Here is a 21,623-nt window from a genome sequence, read left to right as displayed (position 1 = left end):
ATGTCCAGTTAATTTCTTCTTCAGTCTCTGCTTCAGATGGACATTATCTTTTCTTTTAACTTGTAATGGTTTTCACTGTAGACTCACAGCAAGTAAGAGCTTCTGCATGCAGATTGTAGGGAGCAGAAAGAGAGAGAGAGAAAGCTGCATCCAGTGGGTTCTCTCAGGGAAAGAAAACACTCGTCAGGGTCCATTCACTGGCGGTTGGTGGGCAGAACCAGCCAACCAATCAAAACAGACTCCTCCAATCTCTTGGCTGCCATAAAGTCTGGGTTCTTCTGCCCAAAATACAAAACTTTATAACACAGTGTACTATTTTAACACTTTTGAGTTCCTCACTTCCTCTGCTCGACCTAAAGGTATGTCTCCATTAATGATTCAGGGACCAAATTAAAGAAATAGGAACTAAGGGAATCAACAGGAAGGGTCCTTACACAACCCTCATGCTTTGAAGACTATGAATAACACAGTGATCAGCCAAACCCCCATGCATTGATTACTTTGCGGTTGGCATAGGAAGAATGTTCCCCCGGGGATGCAAAGCAGTTTAATGTAATTTATTTGCCAAGTTAAAATATTGCACTTAAGCAAATGTGGGAGGCACCAGGGGAGGGGGGGGGATACCTAGCACTTTTTTTTGCTAATTTATCTTGTGATGAATGTAAGAAATTGTCATATTTTATGCAGTAATGTAACTAAAACCTGGGTCGAGGTGCATACCGACAGTTTGACTGTTAAGAGCTGTGTTTAAGGGGTCATAAAGGTTTGGTGGTCATTCATTTGCAGGTGAAGGTTCTGTTAATAGATCTTGAGAACCATTTATTTGTTTACAGATAGCTAGCTAATGGAATTTGGAACACTTTTGAAGGACCCCTGGAGTGTAGATAATTCATGAGGTGTATTGTGTCTGGTCCTGGCTAAACAAGTCAAGGGACATCTTGTAAGAGACAAAAGAATGCCTTATGCTTTGGGTACATATGATGTAGTTAATGGGAGGAGGCAGTTTTGTTTAAAAAGGTAGTTGGTCCAAGAACACTCATCTGAACAGAGGTGTTTCAATTCGGTTCTGAAAGGTTCTCTCTCCAAAGATGCTGTACAGAGAAAAGGAGAAATATATGGTTTGCTTAATTGGAATAGAGTGGCAGGTTTAGTAAGTTACTTTTTTTCTCTTTTAGTTAACAACTGTTGTAACTGTAAACTGTAAAGCGATTTCCTTGTTGCTAATGTGATTAATTCTGTGTTTAAATTCAAGTTTGTTGTAACATAAAAGATACCTATGGATCAGTGTTATCAATCCTGTGGTGTAACATTTCCTCACACTTTTACAAATTGAAAATAGTTTGGTTCTCATCTGGGATCCTAACAGTCGGTTGCAAATTTAAAAAAGTCTTGATAACGTATTTTGCACTTCATTTTAAATGCTGTCAGAGAATCTATGGAACATTCTCTTTGATCCTTTGATTCTGTTTCTCTCAAACCAAAACTTGCACGGCAACAACAGCCAAAGATTGAAGCTCTCCTCACATCTACTGTTTTGTCCATGTATAAAACAGAAACCCATACCAGGGATCTAATAAATGGGAAATGAGAATAGAGCTAAGGAGTTAGATTATCAGGTCAGGGACTACGTGAATATGAAGGATACCAGAACGAGAAATACAAGCAGCTGACGGGATCATCTGGCCTGGATTCTTGTGTACTTCATTGAAATTCATTCACAAACCATAATCATGTCACGGTATACTTTGTCTTCTCTGCAATCACAAGGTGTCGCCAATCTAACATGCACTAATAAATACTGCCACTGACATCAAAATCAAGTCTGTATGGCTACCTGTTCCAAATCAACCATTGGAAAATGTAATCTGCCATATGTAAACCGCATCGGACAATCATTAACTGTAGGCAATGACTTAAACATCCTCTCTTCCACTAAACAATAAATATTACAAAAATCAACACAGGTTGTGTTGGGGAGAGGGGGGGGGGCGGGTTCAGGGAACTCCAACCAGTGAAAAGTTTTATTTCTACATTAAAACTGTGACTACACTTCTGAACTACTAATTAGGTGTAAAGCACTTTGGGACATCCTGGGTTGACGAAGGTGGTGCTTAAATGCAAGTTCTTTCTCTAATAATTGTCATACAGAGCCTATTTTCTGTTGGCTGAAGTTGTTATGGCTGTTAATCACATGTGGTTACGTCAATTTCATTGAAATTACAATGCTAGGACACCTATTTCTCCAAAGTTATTTTACACTTCTGAAACAGATTTCAATCAGTTTCTCATTTCCAGGAAACTCATAATTTCAGGGTATTTTGATTTTCTATAATTACTATTTGTTAAAAAATGCCTTTAGAGTTTTTACATAATGTGGCAACGACATTCTTAGGATTTCTATTTTGAATCAAATGTACAGATTCAGCATTTTCACTGTGAAAAGTGTTAGAACTACATGAAGCCCTCTGCAGTTCAACAGCCTTGTGGTATAACAATAATAATCTTTATTATTATCACAAGTAGGCTTACATTAACACGGCAATGAAGTTACTGTGAAAATCCTCTAGTCGCCACACTCCGGCGTCTGTTCAGGCACGTAGAGGGAGAATTGAGAATGTCTAATTCACTTAACATCACGTCTTTTGGGACTTGTGGGAGGAAACCGGAGCACACGGAGGAAACCTACGCAGACACAGGGAGAACGTGCAGACTCCGCAGACAGTGACCCAAGCGGGAATCGAACCTGGGACCCTGGTGCTGTGAAGCAACAGTGCTAACCACTGTGCTACCGTGCCACCCATCACATTACTCTTCATTTCAGTCGATCGGTGCTCTGTGGCACCCAGAGCAGCACAGAGTTTGTTTCCAAACAAAATCTGATCACTAGGGAGTCTCTAGAGGCTTCACAGGCAAATGCACTTCGCAAAGCAGTCCAAGAGATGTCAGGTTCAATCCCTACAAAAAGTGTTTGGCTTGCTAACTCCAGTAGGGGCATTCTTGAGCGGAACAAGAATGGCATTCTCACCCAAGTCAAAGGGTTGTAGGTTATTCGGTGCCATCTTTCCGAGGAGATGTTCAACCAAGACCTTGCCTACCCCTCTCAGATGGATGTAAAAGGTCCTATGGTACTGTTCATTTAAAAAGGGAGTTTGACTCTTTAGTGCCCTGGTTTATATTTATTCCTCAGCCAGCATCTAATTTTTTTTAAAAATAATATTTTATTGAAAATTTTTGGTCAACCAACACAGTACATTGTGCATCCTTTACACAACATTAAAACAATACAGATAATAATGACCTTTTTTATTTAAACAAGAACAAAAGAAAACAACAACAAATAAATAAATATTAAATAACAAAAATAAAAACTAGCCCTAATTGGCAACTGCCTTGTCTCAGCCAGCATCTAAAACAGACCATCTGGCCATTGCGGTTTGCGGGAGATTGCCATTAACAAATAATTGCTGCTCTTCCTACATTACAACAGTGTCTACACTCCAAAGGCACTTATTTGGATATAAGGCACACGGGTCATCCAGAGGTCGTGGTAGATATTACAATTGGTTAACTTCTTTTTTTCCCCCAATTGGCCTATATATCGCTTAAGGTGGAGGGGGAGAGGGAGTCAGAAGGGAAAAATAAAAAAGAATCCATCAGGATTTTCATTTCTGATTTGGATCCAATGGTCTGCGTGGACATAAAGTGGGCTTGGCTGCGAGATCACCCACAAATATCACGCCAATACTTCCTTTTCAGATTCTAACCTAACAGAATGGGTACCAGAGGGTTGTTAAAGCTGATGGAATAGCAGCTCCAACCATGACTCAAGGCTTCCAAAGAAGTGCAGGGGAAGGTGAGAATATTGGAGAGGAAATTCGATGAGCAACTTCATCATTTATAGAATCACCGAATGATACAGGAGGGGGGAGGAGAGGGACGACATTTGGCTGAGCCTATCTGTGCTGGCTCTTTGAAAGAGCTATCCAATTCCTTTGTGAAGCTCCCACGTCAAACATTTTGAAGAAAATGGGATTTCAATTCAGGTGAGGAGCTCGTCAGAAGGGCAGAGGATGAAAGGCTCTGGAAATAACTGATGCAGCTCATTCACCCACTCCCAAGTGAGTTGTGTTAGATTAGCAGCTTAGTGATATTGGTAGCAGTAGTGGATTAGTATGCATATCTCCCCAGCCCCTACTAGACCACAAGCAATCGTGTACATCTCCTCTCCCGCAACTAGGCAGCCAGGAATCAGGTGAATTCCCCCGACGAGGGAGTGAGAGAGATTGAAAGTCGCTGAATGAGTCAGCCCATGGCTGCTCTCACACACCACCCAGTAGCTGATTTAAGAGCAGCAGTGGCAAAGGCCTGGGAGCACATCACCTACCTTGCCCTTTTGGCCGGGGAATGGTGTGTGGCATGGGGAGACCTAAAAAGAGGGCGAGAAGAAAAAAAAATCATTAAAAATGTGAGGGTGAAAGAAACCAAAGGTTAAAACATACTTTTTTGATCCACATATTTATGTAGACCGAAAAAGTGACAAAAAAAAAATCAAAGAATGACACGGTAAATTACTGGAGTTTTATCATAACAGTAAAAATAAATTATTACAAAAATGACAAACAAATTCCATTTACAGACGGCACACGTAATCTCCGATGTAAAACAATACAAATCCCTTTGTCCTGTTGCTCTACAGGCCTGTCAATCAGTGCTGACTCCAGGCTGGCAGGAAGAGCGCATTATTAGGTCTCATCAATTGAAGTTGGAATACCTAAACAATAGTTGTAACTCCAGTCTGACTTTGATAACAGTTACAGAGCAGAGCAGAAAACGGATTTACAATTTAGCCAGATGACATTCCAGGTGAATTTAAGGATAATGGACAAAGATAGAAAAACACTTTTATTAAAAAAAGCTAATAATTTACTTAAATTAATTTAGAACCTATCAGAAAAAGTGACTAAATAAATCTAGTTTTATCTATGTATTCAATAACTTATCCATTGGGGGGATCCACAAAATTAGCATTCTGCCTCCTACTTGTGAGAGCTGGCCCAAATTCAAAAGAAAGGGGAACAGAGGGATGCACAGATCCCTGAAGGCGGCAGGACAGGTTGCTAAGGTAGCTAAGAAGGCACATGGGACACTTGCCTTCATCAGTCGTGGCATTGATTTTAAGAGCAGGGAGGTTATTTTGGAGTTGTACAGGCCTCTGGTTAGGCCGCAGCTGGATTACTATATGCAGTTCTGGTCACTGCACGATAGGAAAGATGTGATCGCAGTAATAATATTAATAATGACCTTTCATTGTCACAAGTATGAGGATACTGAGAAAAGCCCCTAGTCACCACATTCCAGCGCCTGTTTGGGTAAGCTGGTACGGGAATTGAACCCCCGCTGCTGGCATTGTTCTGCATCACAAACCAGCTATCTAGCCCACTGAGCAACAGAGGGGGTGCAAAGGAATTTTGGCAGGATGTTGCCTGGGATGGAGCATTTTAGCTATTGTTTTCTTTTTCAGAGAAGGCCGAGAGGGGACCTGATTTGAGGTGTATAGGATTATGAGGGGCATGGACAGGATGGATAGATAGCAGCTATTCCCCTTAGTTGAAGGGTCAATAACAAGGGGGCATAATTTTAAGGAGAAAGGCAGAAGGATTAATTTAAATGGGATCTGAGGAACGGTTTTTTTTCACCCAGAGGGAGGTGGGAGTCTGGAATACACTGTCTGGGAGGGCAGTAGAGGCAGGGAACCTCTCAATCTTTAAAAGAAACTTGGATGAGCACTTGAAATGTCATAACATTCAAGGCTTTGGGAAGTGGAATTAGTATAGATTTGTTTTTTGTTTTTTTAAATCGGTGCAGGCTTGATGGGCCTCTTCTGCACTGTATCATTCTATGATTTATAATCATAATCTTTCACAATCTCAGGCGTTCAGATAATGTTTTACAACTAATGAAATACCTTTTGAGGTGCAGCCACTGTTGTAATGTAGGTAATGCAAGCCAAATTGTACAAAGCAAGTTCCAGCAATTATGTTATAGGTCATTTGTTTTCAGTGTTGGTTGAGGGATAAATGTTAGTCAGGACAGTGGGGAGAATATTACAGCTCTTCTTCAAACAGCACTGCAGGATTTTTTACGTCTTCAGAGGCGGATGGGGATTAAATTTCACATTTTATCTGGAAGACAAAGCGCAGAACTCCCTCAGTAATTCTGAGGGCAGGTGAATATCGGGCAGCACGGTAGCATAGCGGTTAGCACTATAGCTTCACAGCTCCAGGGTCCCAGGTTCGATTCCCGGCTTGGGTCACTGGTCTGCGAAGTCTGCACGTTCTCAGTGTGTCTGCGTGGGTTTCCTCCGGGTGCTCCGGTTTCCTCCCACAAGTCCCGAAAGACATGCTTGTTAGGTGAATTTGACATTCTGAATTCTCCCTCTGTGTACCCGAACAGGCACCCGAATGTGGCGACTAGGGGCGTTTCACAGTAACTTCATTGCAGTGTTAATGTACGCCTACTTGTGTGTGACAATAAAGATTGATATTATTAGTAGTACTGCATTAATATCCTGGACTGGACGCTCAAGAATCTGCATTGGGCTTTGAATACATGATCTTCTGACTCCGAAATGAGTGTGTTACTATTGGAGCATGGCTGGGAGCAGTTACATTCAGGCAGAGTGAGAAGATAAAACTTTAATCTTGAGCAGTCTTTGTCATTGATGTGGAACAAACAAGACATTTACTCTGCTGCTTGCATTGAAATATCAGCCCAACATCAACCTCCTGCTGCTGCCTATTTTTCAAAAAATGTTTTCATTGATGTTTTACATTTTGTAAACTGTACATTCAACAAGGGTACAATACACAAGACGATACACAATACACAAGATACCCTTGGTATCAACCCACCTTCACACCAACACCCCCCTGCAAACCTCCTTTTGTTTTAGGATCTGTTCTTCGGTCGCTTATTATACAGTGGGCAGGTATCTACTTACATGCGATTCCCTTCCCCCCCCTCCCCCTTTGTCATTTGATCCCATCCCCCCCGCTTTGTCATTTGGCCCCACCCCACCCATCTCACTTTGTGTCACTTTGGGAGTACTGTTTCTTGTGGCCTTGCTCTAGGCCCCCGATATCGGTTTTGGTTGTTTTCCAACCTCCCTCTCCTCTGTCTCTGGCCTCCACAACACCCCCTCCTTTTCCTGTCTATTCCCTGCAATCTCGTAGGTTCCCGCGTCTCCCTCCCCCTTTCCTGCTATTCCCTGCAATCTCGTAGGTTCCCGCCTCCCCCTCCCCCCACTCTACCAGCTGTTGGCCTCGAACAGGTCCTGGAACAAGCTTTGTGGAAGCCATCCTCGGATAGCGAATTTGATCTTCTCCAGGTGGGGAAATTCTGACAGGTCTGCAGCTGTGTGCGGTGCTGCTGATCGTCAGCCGAGCAGGATTCCCTAGAGGGCAATTAGGGAAGCAAAGGCAAGGGCGTCGGCCCTCATCCTCATTAATACTTCTGGCTGGTCCAATACCCCGAAGACTGTCACTCTTGGTCACGGCTCCACCCTCACTCCCACAACCTTAAACATTGCCTCAAAGAAGGCTGTCCAAAACCTGACAAGTCTGGGGCAGGCCCAGAACATGTGGGTGTGGGTAGCCGGGCCTCCCTGGCGCCATTCCCATTTATCCTCCACCTCCGGGAAGAACCTACTCATTTGAGTTCTTGTCAGGTGTGTGCTGTGCACCACTTCCAGCTGCATGAGGTTTAGCCTTGCACATGAGGAGGTGGAGTTCAGTGCTTCGCTCCAGAATCCCCACCCTATTTCTATCCCTAGTTCTTCCTCCCATTCTTCCAGTGTTTTGTCCAGTGGGGAGCATGCCCTTTTCTAATTATCCTCCGTAAAGTGTCCACAATTCATCCACCCACCACCCTGATCACCGCATCCAATAGCTCCTGTAACATTGTGTGTCTCGGGGTCTGTGGGTATGCGGTTGTCTCCTTGAGGAGAAAGTTCTTAAACTGTAGGTGTTGGAGTTCACTTTTTTTAGGTAGCTGCAGTCTCTCCGCCAGTCCTTCTAATGTTGCTAGCCTGTCTTCTGTGTAAAAGTCCCTCATATTCAGTGTCTCCAGGTAGAGAAATTTGTTTTGGGCTAGTTTGAATGGTAGTCCCTCCTGCTCTGCCCCACCCCCTCTCGGGTTCACAGGGAATACTTGCTCAGGTTGAGTTTGTAGCCCGAGAAGGCTCCAAACTCCCAGGAGCTTCATGATCCCTTCAATGCTGCTTTGCGGGTCCAAGATGTAGAGGAGAAAGTCATCTGCATAGACCGAGACTCTTGTGCTCTCGGTCTCTTCTTCGAATTCCCTTCCAGCTTCTTGCCACTCTTGAGGGCGATCACCAACAGCTCAAGTGCCAGGGCAAATAAGAGTGGGGACGTGGGCAGCCTTGCCTTGTGTTTCTGTGCAACTGGAAGTATTCAGAGCTGGTGTTGTTGGTCCGTATCTAGCGATGAGGGCTTGTGCATGAGTAGAACCTCATGCCCAAATCGATCTAGTACTTCTACTTCCACTCGACTGTCAAAGGCCTTCACTGCTTCCAGGGAGACGATCACCTCTGCTGTTCCCTCCCTGGATGGGGTAATTATCACGTTCAGCAGTCGTCTGATGTTCGCTGTTAGCTGTCTACCCTTAACCCGTACTTGCCTATGGCCTGTGATGTTTTCTGGCAGAAGACCTTGTTGGCCAGGAGGCTCGTGTCCAATCTCCATGTGGGGCGTTGGGCACGACCCGTCTCCAACCTCACATCAATGTAGTGTGGACCGTGGTAGAAGATTACAATTGTGGAGTATTCCGCCCTCACTATCTCCTGAAGCACTGTTTTCCCCATTACAAAGAGGTTGACACGGGTATAGACCTTGTGTACTGGCGAGAAAAAATAAAATTCCTTCTAACCTGGGTGAATGAACCGCCATAGGTCCACTGCTGCATCTGTTCCATAAATATTCCCAATTCTCTAGGCTGTTGTTTTCCCTGTTCTCGGGATCAATCTGTCCGTCAGTGGGTCCTGTCCACAGTTGAAGTGTCTCCCACCTCCCACGATGAGTCAGTGTGCATCTATGTCGGGGATTTCCGCCCTGGTCTTCTTTACAAATTCCGTGTGGTCCCAGTTGGGAGCGTACACGTTGTCAAGGACTACCAGTGCCCCATCTAGGATACCGCTGACCATGACGTACCGTCCCCCTTGGTCTGTAACCTTCTTTGTTGTAATGAACATCGTTCTCTTGCTTATCAGTATGGTTACCCCTCCCCGGCTCTCGTCCCATAATATGATTGATACGTCTGTCTCACCCATCCCTTCCTGCTCCGCAGTCGGTCCTTCTCCCTCAGCTGCATCTCTTGAAGGAACACTATGTCAACTTTCATATTTTTCAGGTGGGTGAAGACTCTGGATCTTTTCACTGGGCCATTCCAGGTAACTATCCTAATTGGGGAAGGGGTTTGTCCGTTCCCCCCTCCCCCCTCCACCCCCTCTCCTGCAGGATCAACTATACTTACCTTGTGCATGAGCCCCTGCATTCAGTGTTTCCCTTTGTCCAGGGACCTTCTAAGGTGGCTACTTGCGGTGCCATCTAGTTCCACGTTTCTGAGAGTAACCTGTTGAGGCCAGTCTCAAGTCCCCGCTTCCCCCCCCCCCCGGCCCCAATGTCATTTTGTTCCCCCTGTGGTTTTGTTTTCTCCCCCCCTCCTCGCTGCTCCCCCCACACACACACATGCCCCCACCTTCTGTTTACCTCTCTACTTTTCCCCCCTTGGCATTGTGCCCCCCCGGGCACTTTCTCCCAGGTGGGAGATGCACCGTGACCCCCCCCCCCCCCCACCCCTACTCACTCATGGAATTTCCCGCTAGTGTGGTGGCCCCTCCCCCCTTCTGTGGTCAGACTGACTCCTCTCCTACACCCACTCTGTTGGTGTCCCCTCTATCTCCACCTTACCCTCGCCTGAGCTCTGCTGCACTCGCCCTCTCCTTGCTACAAACTGGTTTTCCTGCAGTCCCACGGAAAATTGTCCATAGGTTTTCTCTGCCTCTTCTGTGCCTTCCTTATCACTGTCTCCCTTGCCTCTCTAGACCGTTCTTTTGGATGAACTCGTCCGCTTCTGCAAGTTCAGTGAATTAGTGTTCCTTGCCCTGATATGTTACCCAGAACCTGAACTTAATTTTGTTTTTGTAAAGGGCCGATTTTGCCCGATTAAATTTTGCCCTTTGCTTTGCCAGGCCTGTCCCAATGTCTTAATCGACTCTGATGTCATGTGCCACCAGTTACAAGCCTTCGTCTTCTGGCCATTGAAGGATCCTTTCCCAGTCCTGGTATCCGTGCAGCTTGGCAATGACCGCTCTTGGCTGCTCCCCTGCCTTGGGTTTCGCCCAGAGCGGAGCCCCGTCTTCCATCCGTCACCTGGCTGGGGAGGGGAGGCTCGATTTTGGGGTCACCGGTCTCCCTCTCTTGGGCGCGGATGGGGACCCCCTCACCGGTCTGCTGACCCGCTTGATCGTCTTTCTTGTCCCTTGCTTCCATTCTTGGTGTTCCAGCAGCCTCTTGGAACTGCTGCTTCCTGCAATTTGTACTATATCATCGTTGAGGGGGAGGAGATGTTTTAGTCCAATTTTGCGCGCTAAATTCGATCAAAAGTACCTATTTTTCTGTCTTACAGAGGAGAGCCACCTGTTGTGGGACTAATCAGCATATCCCAGTCATCTGAAGTCCGGCCTATTTTTTTTAACCCAATACTATTCCCCACAGACATCGGGCAGGAACTCACCAGACCCATGGGTCTACCCTTTCACAGGAATGATGCAAGTTGGGTTGATTACAACAGGGTGGACAGTTTTTTGTTAAATTACTTGCATTTCCAGAGTGCATCTTTTTATCTCAAGATGTTCCAAAGCACTTTACAGCCAGTGTACTTGAAGCCAAGTCACTATTGTAGTTTTAAGAAATGTAAGCCAATTTGGAAGCAAGGAGCTCCCGCAAACATCAATGAAATACATGACGAGATTATCTATTTTTGTGATGTTGGTTGAGAGATAAATGTTGGCTAATACTGTACTGTTTTTCCACAACTATTGCCACGGGATCTTTAGCTTCCACATGAGGGGGCAAATGGGGCCTTGGTTTAACCTCTCATCCAAGGATGGCACCTTGTATAGCGCACCACCCAATCAATTCCTCACTGAAGTGCTAGTTTAAGAATGCGTCTCCACAACAAAATAACAGCATGAGATTTTAATCTGCTAATACAGTAAGGAATGTGTAACCTGTGGTTGAGGTAGACTGAAGAATCGAACCTAAACTCTACCCAATGTTGAATGCACTAGATGCGAAACATAGGAACTTTTAAATATATTGATTCAGCAGTGGTGCAGCAAACTGGAGTAACAATATGCTCCAGGAGTAGAGGGCATGTATCTGGTCATTGGGCTGCCAATTGCAGACTTGCTACTGTGGGTGAGATATTATGTGGAGGTTAGATGTGAAGATTCACATCGTTGAAAGAGCTACACAAGATCTGGAAGATTTTCTGAATATAGTAGGGCGGGATTTTCCGTGGCATGTTCCGTGGCGGCAGAGGAAGCCCGCCATTGGTCGGATCTCCTGGTCCACTGTTGAGAATGGGGTTTCCTGTTGAATGCACCCCTTGCTGCCGGGTTGGGGGTGCGCTGTTGGCAGGCCTGGAGGATCCGCCAGCGTAAACGGCTGGAAAGCTCCAGCCTAATGGTGCAAATTAACAGTGCATTGAATACAAACTATATTTAAATTACAACGTTAAATTCTGAAGCACAACAATTCCATTCAAGTATGAAATCCGCACTGCTAATCAAACGATCAAACATAGCAGTTATCAAACTTCATTCTAGACAATGGGCTTGATCTTGTGGGTTGTGGCACTATCAGCGCTCGTGACTATCTGAATGGCAGGATTGGAACAGATTTTATTTCAAGTTAGTCTCCAATTGCTTAGTACACGTTTTCACAATTTATCCTGCGCAAAAATATATTAACTGTAAAGTTACCATTTTTAAAAAAAGTACGGTAGATTTTGCTGCAGACAATGGGCTTACCAGCAGAAAATGGGCAGGTTTAGCACAAGGCAAAATCGCTGGCTTGGAAAGCAGACCAAGACAGCCCAACAGCACGGTTCAATTCCCGTACCAGCCTCCCCGAACAGGCGCCGGAATGTGGCGACTAGGGGCTTTTCACAGTAACTTCATTTGAAGCTTACTTGCGACAATAAGTGATTTTCATTTCATTTTTCATTTCATTTTCAATGAAAGAGCTGCTCAATTTACTTTGGTATCGCTTCTCAGCCCCAATACCTCAACTGAGAAGAACCTGTAGCCACCTGAGTTGGCCACTTCCAGACTTAAAATGGAGAACCGCAAAGGCGGAAGGGAAATTCAGCCAACACAGGCAAAGACTAGCAAATACAGAAATCATGTACATTGGAACCTGTAAGAAACCAGACAGCACTAAAATCAGCAGCCATCTGCATAGTAATGTAGCAGCCATCTGCATAGTAATGAGCGATTCCAGGGCACAATGGCAACATTGTGAATAAAGGTGAATAAAGCCAAGCCAGACTCCTCGGCGCCAGCAGGAGCCAAGACAAAGGAAGGCCAACGGACACTTAGGGACCGCCCAGCGATCAGGGAACCGCTCCAGCATTGGAAAAATCGATCCAAGTGATTGGAAAGTAGTCCAATCACTTGGAACCAGGTACGGGGTCCACCCCGAAGGGCGGGAAGCCCCTGGGGACTATAAACTAAAGCCCCCAAGTTCAAATCATCCTTCTTGGCAGGGTCACTCAGCGGCAAATCAACCCTTGAGAGTGAACTGCCCAAGCTGCCTCCAAGCAAGTAAGTCTCAAGTCAACGCTCGCTATGAGATAGGCGCTCCTAGCTACCAGTCCATACCAGCTTGTGAATCCTGCAGACTCAGAACCCAAACGAAAGGCCATTTGTTCCCCTGACATGGTGGGCCAGTCCGAAGCTAAGTATAGGCCTGTTAGTTATAGAAATAGCCTAGAAAGTAGAGTTTATGCATGAGTAGCGATTTACTGTGTATAATAAATGTGTATTGATTTGAATCTTACTAATTGGTGTGTAGAGTTATTGATCATTACTTGAACCTCGTGGCGGTATCATAAAGATACCTGGCACTTCCGGGTGCGGCGATGACCAGCTAAGTCGCACGTTTCGGCAGCTCCCGGTGGAACGGACTTTTGGGCTCTTAATAAGAGCCCCAACAGCAATTTTAACGGTTAAAAGCACTGTGCGGTAAACCAGAAGGGAATCCCCCCTGGATACGGATGGAAAAAGGAGGAAAGTGGCCGGATTGCGGTGGATCCTTTAGAGCAGTGGCAAGGAAGGCAAGCAAAAACCAAGATGGCGTCGGAAGGTGGCAGTTTAATATGGGGCCCTGAACAACACGAGTTTTTGAAACGCTGCGTGGAAGAGCTTAAAAAGGAGATGAAGAAGGAGCTGTTGGCCCCGATATTACAGGCAATTGAAGGGCTAAAAGATGAGCAAAAGACCCAGGAGCGGGAGCTTCGGGTCGTGAAGGCAAAGGCTGCCGAGAACGAGGACGATATACAGGGCCTGGTGGTGAAGACGGCGATGCACGAGGCACACCATAAACGATGTGTGGAAAGGCTGGAGGTGCTGGAGAATAATGCGAGGAGGAAGAATTTAAGGATTCTTGGTCTTCCTGAAGGGGCGGACGTCGGGGCATATGTGAGCACGATGCTGCACTCGTTAATGGGAGCGGAGGCCCCGACGGGTCCGTTGGAGGTGGAGGGAGCATACCGAGTGATGGCGCGAGTACCGAGAGCAGGAGAAATTCCCAGAGCCATAGTAGTGAGGTTCCTCCGTTTTAAGGACAGAGAGATGGTCCTCAGATGGGCAAAGAAAACTCGGAGCAGTAGGTGGGAGAACGCGGTGATCCGCGTATATCAAGACAGGAGTGCGGAGGTGGCGAGAAGGAGGGCGAGCTTTAATCGGGCCAAGGCGGTGCTTCATAAAAAGATTAAATTTGGAATGCTGCAGCCGGCAAGACTGTGGGTCACATATCAAGGGAAGCACCACTACTTTGAAACGGCGGATGAGGCGTGGACATTTATTGTTGAAGAGAAATTGGAATAAGCGGGTTATTAAAAAAGAACGTTTGAGACAAAGTGGTGGGGCGAATATGGGGTCGAAGAGGGGAGAAAAAGGGGGGAGAGATGATTTTTATGTTGTTAATCCTGCGACCCGGTAACTTTTCTCTCTCCCACAGGTTGTGGGGGAGGGAGGAAGGGAGGTGGAGGAGCTGGGGGCGGGGCCAAAAGGGAAGCGCGGGCTTTGTTCCCGCGCTATGATAATTATGGCGGGAATAGGGAAGCAGGAAGGAGGGGGCGTCGCACGGTGCGAGCCGAGGTCACGGGGGGAAGCCGAGGTCGGCCAGAGTTTGCTGACTTCTGGGAGCAACATGGGGGGTGTAACTACACTAGTGGGGGATCTAGCGGGGGGGGGGGGGGGGGATTTACTGGGTTGCTGCTGCTGGGGAGAAGGGGGAGCTGGTATGGGGTGGGGTGGGCGGGGCGGGAGGGCACCGCCTGGGGGGGACACAGCTGCGTGGGAACCGGGTGAGGAGCTGGATAAAAGGGAATGGCTAATCGAAAAGGGGGGGTAAAGAGCCCTCCAACCCGGCTGATCACGTGGAATGTGAGAGGGCTGAACGGGCCGATAAAGAGGGCACGGGTACTCGCACACCTTAAGAAACTTAAGGCAGATGTGGTTATGTTACAGGAGACGCATTTGAAACTGATAGGCCAGGTTAGACTACGCAAAGGATGGGTGGGGCAGGTGTTTCATTCGGGGCTAGATGCGAAAAACAGGGGGTGGCTATACTAGTGGGGAAGCGGGTAATGTTTGAGGCAAAGACCATAGTGGCGGATAGTGGGGGCAGATACGTGATGGTGAGTGGCAAATTACAGGGCACAGAGGAGGATGTTCGGACGCTCAGTAAAGTGATAGAGGAGACACATCGAATGAGCAAGGTCGATGTGAGCGAGGTAGAGAAAGAGAACCTAGAATTAAGGAGAAAGTTAGCAGCAAAAGACAGAGAGGTGGATGATGCCAAGTGGGCACACCAGTCTTGTCTGGCGCACTTAAGCAGCTTCCAATCACAGTACGAAGAGGCCTATCAGGACACGCAACGTGCAGTCCTGGTACGGGAGGAAACAGAGAAGCAGGTAGAGGCATTGCAGAGGCAGTGTAGTGACCTGAAGGCAGCGTTAAGAGCACTCCATACTACCACCACGGAGCAAAGACAAAGCTCATTAGACCACGCAAAGTGCCGGAAGCAGATTGCAGAACTGCAATCTCTGCTTTCAGTTCAAAAAGGATTCCAGGAAACCTTTGGATCACAGTTAGATGAGGAAGACGGCCCTGATTGGGAAGAATTGAGTGAGACAGCGCAGAGATATGTTCAGGGAACATGTGCGCAGGGAAAGCCCCAGAAGAGAAAAGCGTCCCAACCCCCCACAGAGCAGATAGTTCAGGCTCCAATGAACCCAGTCACCACCCACCGCATAGCCATATCGGACGATACGGAATTTCTGTACACCATCCCCTTAACAGTGACCCAATTACGGGACGCGTGCGATAAAATCAAACCGTTCCTCCCCACCTCAGACCCCACCACTTCTTTGCCAGAGTAAAACAGCAGGCCACCATGTACAGCCTGGATGAGCGTGAGCACGTGAAGCTCACAGTTTTGAGTTTAGACCCTTCGGTCGTAGCAGCCCTTCCCGACCCACAGAATGTAGGAGGAGACACCCTTGAGGAAATGCACGTAGCGATCCTGGATGCGATCGGCTATAACAGAGGTGACCCAGTAGAAGGCCTGAATAAGTGCAGGCAGAAAAAGACAGAACACCCCACAACGTTTCCTGGACGCCAGTGGATCCATTTCACAGCAGTTTTTGGAAATTTAGAACGCGCCCATTTGTCCCAAGACGGTATGGCCAAATGGACCCGCACCCTTATCTCCCATGCCACAGAGGCAGGACAAAAAGCCTGTACCAATTATGACCCCTCAGAGGAAGCCCACAATGAGAAATGGGTTTTAAAAAGATTGCCCCGCACCTGCGAGTAGTTTGTACAAAACAAACCCGCAGTTAGGAAACCCGAGGAACAGCAGGCAGAAGCAGACATCCAAGCGGTGAAAACGCACCAGAACCCCGCATGGGTGAACGAAGGCAGGAACAGCCCCCCACAAAAGCCACAGGAGTGTTATGACTGTGGACAGTTAGGACACTTTGCAAGAGAATGCAATGCCCCACGAAAGCCACAGAGAGCCCAGCAGGCAGGCACTCTGAATAAGAATAGGACAGAGCCCATACATAGCGTTAGCACCCGTTCAGATCAGACGGACCGGAACGCAACGGACTGACTGTGTTCGGGCTCCCCCAGTTGGGTCTGCGACACGCTTTGGGATAGATCCGGCCGACCAGTAGCTGCAGCAAAGATATGGGGACAGTCCATCGAATTTCTCTGGGACACAGGAGGGTCCCGCACCACAATCAATTCCTCCACCATATTCCAGAAAGACACTGGGCCCACTACAGCCACCATCACCCTCAGCGGCTTTACAGGCCACTCACAACAGGGACACATCACCGCCCCTGTACCCATTCAAATCGGCAACATCACCACCAAGCACCCCATAGTCTTAAGTCGACCTGCCCCACACAGCAGGACACATTTTGGGAATCGATTTTATGAATTCCCACAACCTGTCCTTTGATCCAGTCAACCAATGTGTTTGGCAAATGGCAAAATCCGCAAGAGCCCCCGCAACGCTCACAATAGGCGAATACGGCAACAAGATTAGCGCAGTCGGCGAATTCTGGTTTGACCCGTCCACGATTAGCACAGACAAGCAGGTTAGGGCAGTTCTGCAGAAGCACCGGACAGAATTCGCGACCCACAAACACCACTGTGGCCGGATGACTGGTTCCGTTCAAATCACAGGACCTGACCCTAGACCCCAAAAGCAATAAGGATTTCCCCAAGAGGCAGAGGGAGAAATCGCAAAAGTTATCGACAGCATATTAGAGCAGGGCGTACTCAGATCAGTAGTCTCCACTAATAATGCCCCGATTTGGCCAGTGAGAAAGCCCGATGGATCATGGCGACTGACCATCGATTACCGGGAACTCAACAAAGTCACCCCCGCAGCAGCCCCCACGGTAGCCACAAGACCCGAGACCATGCTCAAACAGGGACTCAACTCACAATACTTTACGGTTTGGGACGTCAGTCATGGATTCTGGTCCATTCCATTGGCAAAAGCGTGCCAATACTAATTTGCCTTCACTTTCAAAAATCAGCAGTACACGTGGACATGCCTTCCACAAGGATTCCACTACTCCCCCTCCATTTTCCACCGACAGCTGGCAAATGGTTTGTCAAAGTTTTCTCGCCCTGAATGTCTGGTCCAGTATGTGGACGACCTATTACTGCAGACAGACACCAAGGCAGAGCACATCGAGCTTCTATCCGAACTCCTAGCACTCCTACACGAAATTGGTTGTAAAGTAAACCCCAAAAAGGCCCAAATTTTGGAAAACAAGGTGATATATTTGGGTACAATTATCACACATGGTAAACGCGAGATCGAGCATAAAAGGATTGACTTGATTGCCAAATTGCCCCTTCCCCAGAACGTTTCAGCCCTCCGGTCGTTTTTAGGACTGGCTGGCTATTGCTGAAACCACATTGACGGTTTCGCCAGCAAGGCAGCACCCCTCTCAGACCTCCTAAAGAAAGGAGCCCCCTGGGAATGGCTTCCGCAGCATCCGTATGCTGCGGACTCTTTGAAAAGAGCACTCATAGCAGTCCCCGCACGACAAGTTCAGGTCTCGCAGACTAATATGGAGGATTTAGTGCAAGCCCAGAAGCAGGATAGCAATCTCAGGGAGATTTTGAAAATAAAATTTACGGCACCTTACGATAGATTTAAAACTGCGCTGACCACACATGACGGTGTGGTGTTAAAAGACACCCTTTTGTGGTTCCTGAACAGGACAGGAATCAGCTCATTTGTTTATTCCATGACAGTCATGGACATCAGGGAATTGATCCCACTACAGCCCACCTCAGGCAGCTCTGTTGGAGGCCAAGTTTAAAAGAAGATGTAACGCACTACGTTGAGAATTGCCTTATCTGTGCCCAGAACAATCCGGACAGATACGCAAAGAAGGCTCAGCTTAGTCACACCCGCCCCGTTAATGGCCCCTGAACTAACCTCCAGATCGATTTTATAGGACCATTGCCCCCTTGCAGGAATGGTTACAAATATGTATTAGTAGTCATAGACACTTTTACGAAATGGGTAGGCATTCCCATCCAGAACGAACACGGCAAAGACCACAGCAAAGATCTTAACCCACCACATCTTTACGAGATGGGGACTCCCCCGCGGCATTGAATCCGACCACGGTTCCCATTTTACGGGACGTGTCATGAAGAACATCCTCAAGATATGTGGCTTTACCCAAAAATTCCACATCGCATGCCACCCCCAGTCAAGTGGTATCGTGGAGCGCATGAATCGGACCCTAAAATCAACCCTCAGAAAAATGGTCCAACAGAACAACACCACTTGGGATTCAGTCCTCCCTTTTGCGCTGATGTTTTTGAGAAATACTGTCTCAACTTCCACAGGTTACACCCCACACATTCTCATGACCAGACGTTCCATGAAAGGCACAGAATTTTTATTAGGATTGGACTTGACCAGCCCCAAAGTGATGGCCCTCACACACGAGAACGCAGTAAAACTAGTTGAAAATGTAAAAACGGGTCAGCTAGCAGCCGCAGTAAGATTAGGCACACGGAAGAAACAGAGCAAGGCCTGTTTTGACAAGACCGTGCATGCGACTGAGTTTGAGGTAGGATAGCAGGTCATGCTCTCAATTTATAACCCCAGCACATTCCTGTCACCTAAATATTCGGGTCCGTACTCCATTGCGGACAAAGTAAGCCCCTCCGTCTATAAAATTAAGTACCCCAACTGAAAGACTGCGTGGTTCTATATTAACCAGTTTAAGGCATATGGCCCACAGTCCAACCACGCACACCTCGTCATGCTCGACGCAGCAGACCACATCCCGCCCACAGCCAACGTATCCCTACCCTCCCCCAACACATCCACAGACTCACCCTCGACTCCACCCCTGACCTCTAGACACCGCCCCGGAACGCCCACAGACAGCAGCGACAGTGACTCGGACAATAGCCACAGCACGCCTCCCTACTATCCCCAAGCAACAGGACCCACACCCAGCGAATCTGACCACGATTCGAGTGATCCCTTCCTCATCACGTTCTTCAACAAACACCACCGCCCTACGATTACAACCCCGATTCCGTCCCCACAGAACTAGACACCACCTTTTGGCACCGCGACAACTCATACAGGCTCAGCCCTATCAGCCCTTATACATTCAAGAGTATGGCATCCGGGAGAAGATGACGACTTTGAGTCTGACTCCCAAAGCGAGAACCCCTTTGCGACCCTGTTCGCAACGGATAACTGAGGTGTCCAGATGATGTTTTAAAAAGGAACCGCTTGGGAGAAAACGGTGTCCTTTCTGATGGAACCTGCAGCATGTTGTTTAATGTTGTTTGTTACTGTTATTGTTAAATGTTGTACTTAAGATCGGAATTTATTTTCACGGCACCACGCCTTATTTGTCTGCAGAAACCTTTGAGAATTTGCCAGCACGCTCATCGGCAGAAACCGCTGAGAGCTTGCCAAACCCCCATTCATAACTGCCCTTCTGGTTCGAAGGTAGAACCTTTACGGCAATCCCCCCACAATGACTACATTTTTGCCCGTTCTTGTCGGTTGCTCAGGCAGTGGAGAAACGGCATTGGTCTCCGCCCTGCATGAGGACCTCCCCTCTGGTCAGCTACTCTCGGGTAGAGAACACACGGCATTGGTCGCTGTCCTATCCGGGGATTCCATCCAAATCTTGCCCGTCGCGGCCCATAAGCACCTCATTTTGGCACTTTTGGTTCAAAAAGTTTTGTTTTGTTTTCAGGCGACCCTTAGGTTGCCATCCCTATGCTATTTACATCCTCAAACATTTGGATGGTAAACCGCACAGTCTGCGAGACGGCGCGCACTGTTTCAGTATTTTTAAATGTGTCTTGTCCTAAATATTCGGTTTAAAAAAAAAATGAGGGAGTCACACATGGTGACAAATTGTAAAGGGAGAATTGGCACGAAAGGACAGACATACTAACAGACGTTTTATTAAACCAAGATAGTAACAGACACTATGCTTGATCCCACAGAACCCCAGAAGCTCCAGGAAAAGAGACGAAATGGAAAGGAAGAGAAGAGAAAGAAGACAACAATGAAGACGGCATACGTGTTTTTCGTCATGTGTACCCAGTTGCGCTGAACGTGAACCCCCTGACCCCAACCCCTCCGGCCGTAAATGATTCACTTCCCCATAGCACCCAGAGCCCAGTACAGGCAACACCACACCATCATGGTGTGATAAGCTCATAACGTGGTACTCCCTTTCCTACGTAGTCGAATCCCTATTAGTGTTGGCGATACTCTGCAGCATCGTGAAGACTATCCACATGAGAAAATGGAGAAGAAGGAGAGCCTGCCGCGCTCGCACCCCGGTATACAGAATAAGATCCCCTATCTTCAGTTATCCCCAAGACCCCGAACCCCTCGATCTATAATAAAGGATATTTGTTTGCGTTCTTCTGTCAATAAAGAAATGGAAAGATTGTACAACCCTGTGCTTGACTGCCAGGCCAGGAAAAATGTAAATGCTGCTTTTATTTTGTATTGTTTAGGAAGTTAATGTGACTGAATGTTTGAGTGAGTGTAGTTTATTGAGGATAGTTAGAGGTACCGTTTTTTAATTTTGTAATGTCCCTGTGTTGACATAGCGCCACTTAGAATGTTAGTTAAAATTTTTCTTGCATAGTTATGGTCAGTGTAGAGGCCATAGAAGAGTGCTCGCCGGGTCAGGGAATGAAGACAACGCAGTTATGTGATCCTTCAAGCTTCGCGTTAGGATCACAAGGAGGGAGTGTAGCCACCTGAGTTGGCCACTTCCCGACTTAAAATGGAGAACCGCAAAGGCTGAAGGGAAATTCAGCCAACACAGGCAAAGACTAGCAAATACAGAAATCATGTATATTGGAACCTGTAAGAAACCAGACAGCACTAAAACCAGCAGCCACCTGCATAGTAATGAGCGATTCCAGAGCACAATGGCAACAGTTAAGGTGAATAAAGCCAAGCCAGACTCCTCGGCGCCAGCAGGAGCCAAGACAAAGGAAGGCCAACGGACACTTAAGGACCGCCCAGCGATCAGGGAACTGCTCCAGCATTGGAGAAATCGATCCAAGTGATCGGAAAGTAATCCAATCACTTGGAACTAGGTACCCAAGTTCAAATCGTCCTTCTTGGCATGGTAACACAGCAGCGAATCAACCCTTGAGAGTGAACTGCCCAAGCTGCCTCTAAGCAAGTAAGTCTCAAGTCAACGCT

General features: G+C 47.2%; 1 protein-coding gene across 11 annotated transcripts in view; it reads right to left on the bottom strand.

Moving 5' to 3' along the window:
- The window catches only part of LOC140396174 (ataxin-7-like protein 1), a 317,394-nt gene that overhangs the window by 131,157 nt on the left and 164,614 nt on the right, over nucleotides 1-21,623 (bottom strand). For 7 of the 11 annotated variants that reach the window (XM_072484429.1, XM_072484428.1, XM_072484432.1 and 4 more), the window contains one exon: nucleotides 4,385-4,426. The exons of the other annotated variants lie outside the window; for them this stretch is intronic. In XM_072484429.1, the coding sequence (XP_072340530.1) occupies nucleotides 4,385-4,426 (42 nt within the window). The remainder of the gene's footprint in view (nucleotides 1-4,384; nucleotides 4,427-21,623) is intronic. 11 annotated transcript variants of the gene reach the window in all.

This window comes from Scyliorhinus torazame, chromosome 19 (genome assembly GCF_047496885.1).
Source record: "Scyliorhinus torazame isolate Kashiwa2021f chromosome 19, sScyTor2.1, whole genome shotgun sequence".
NCBI lineage: Eukaryota > Metazoa > Chordata > Chondrichthyes > Carcharhiniformes > Scyliorhinidae > Scyliorhinus > Scyliorhinus torazame.
The sequence above is the reverse complement of the archived record's forward strand: the minus strand, read 5'-3'. Positions and strand labels throughout refer to the sequence as shown.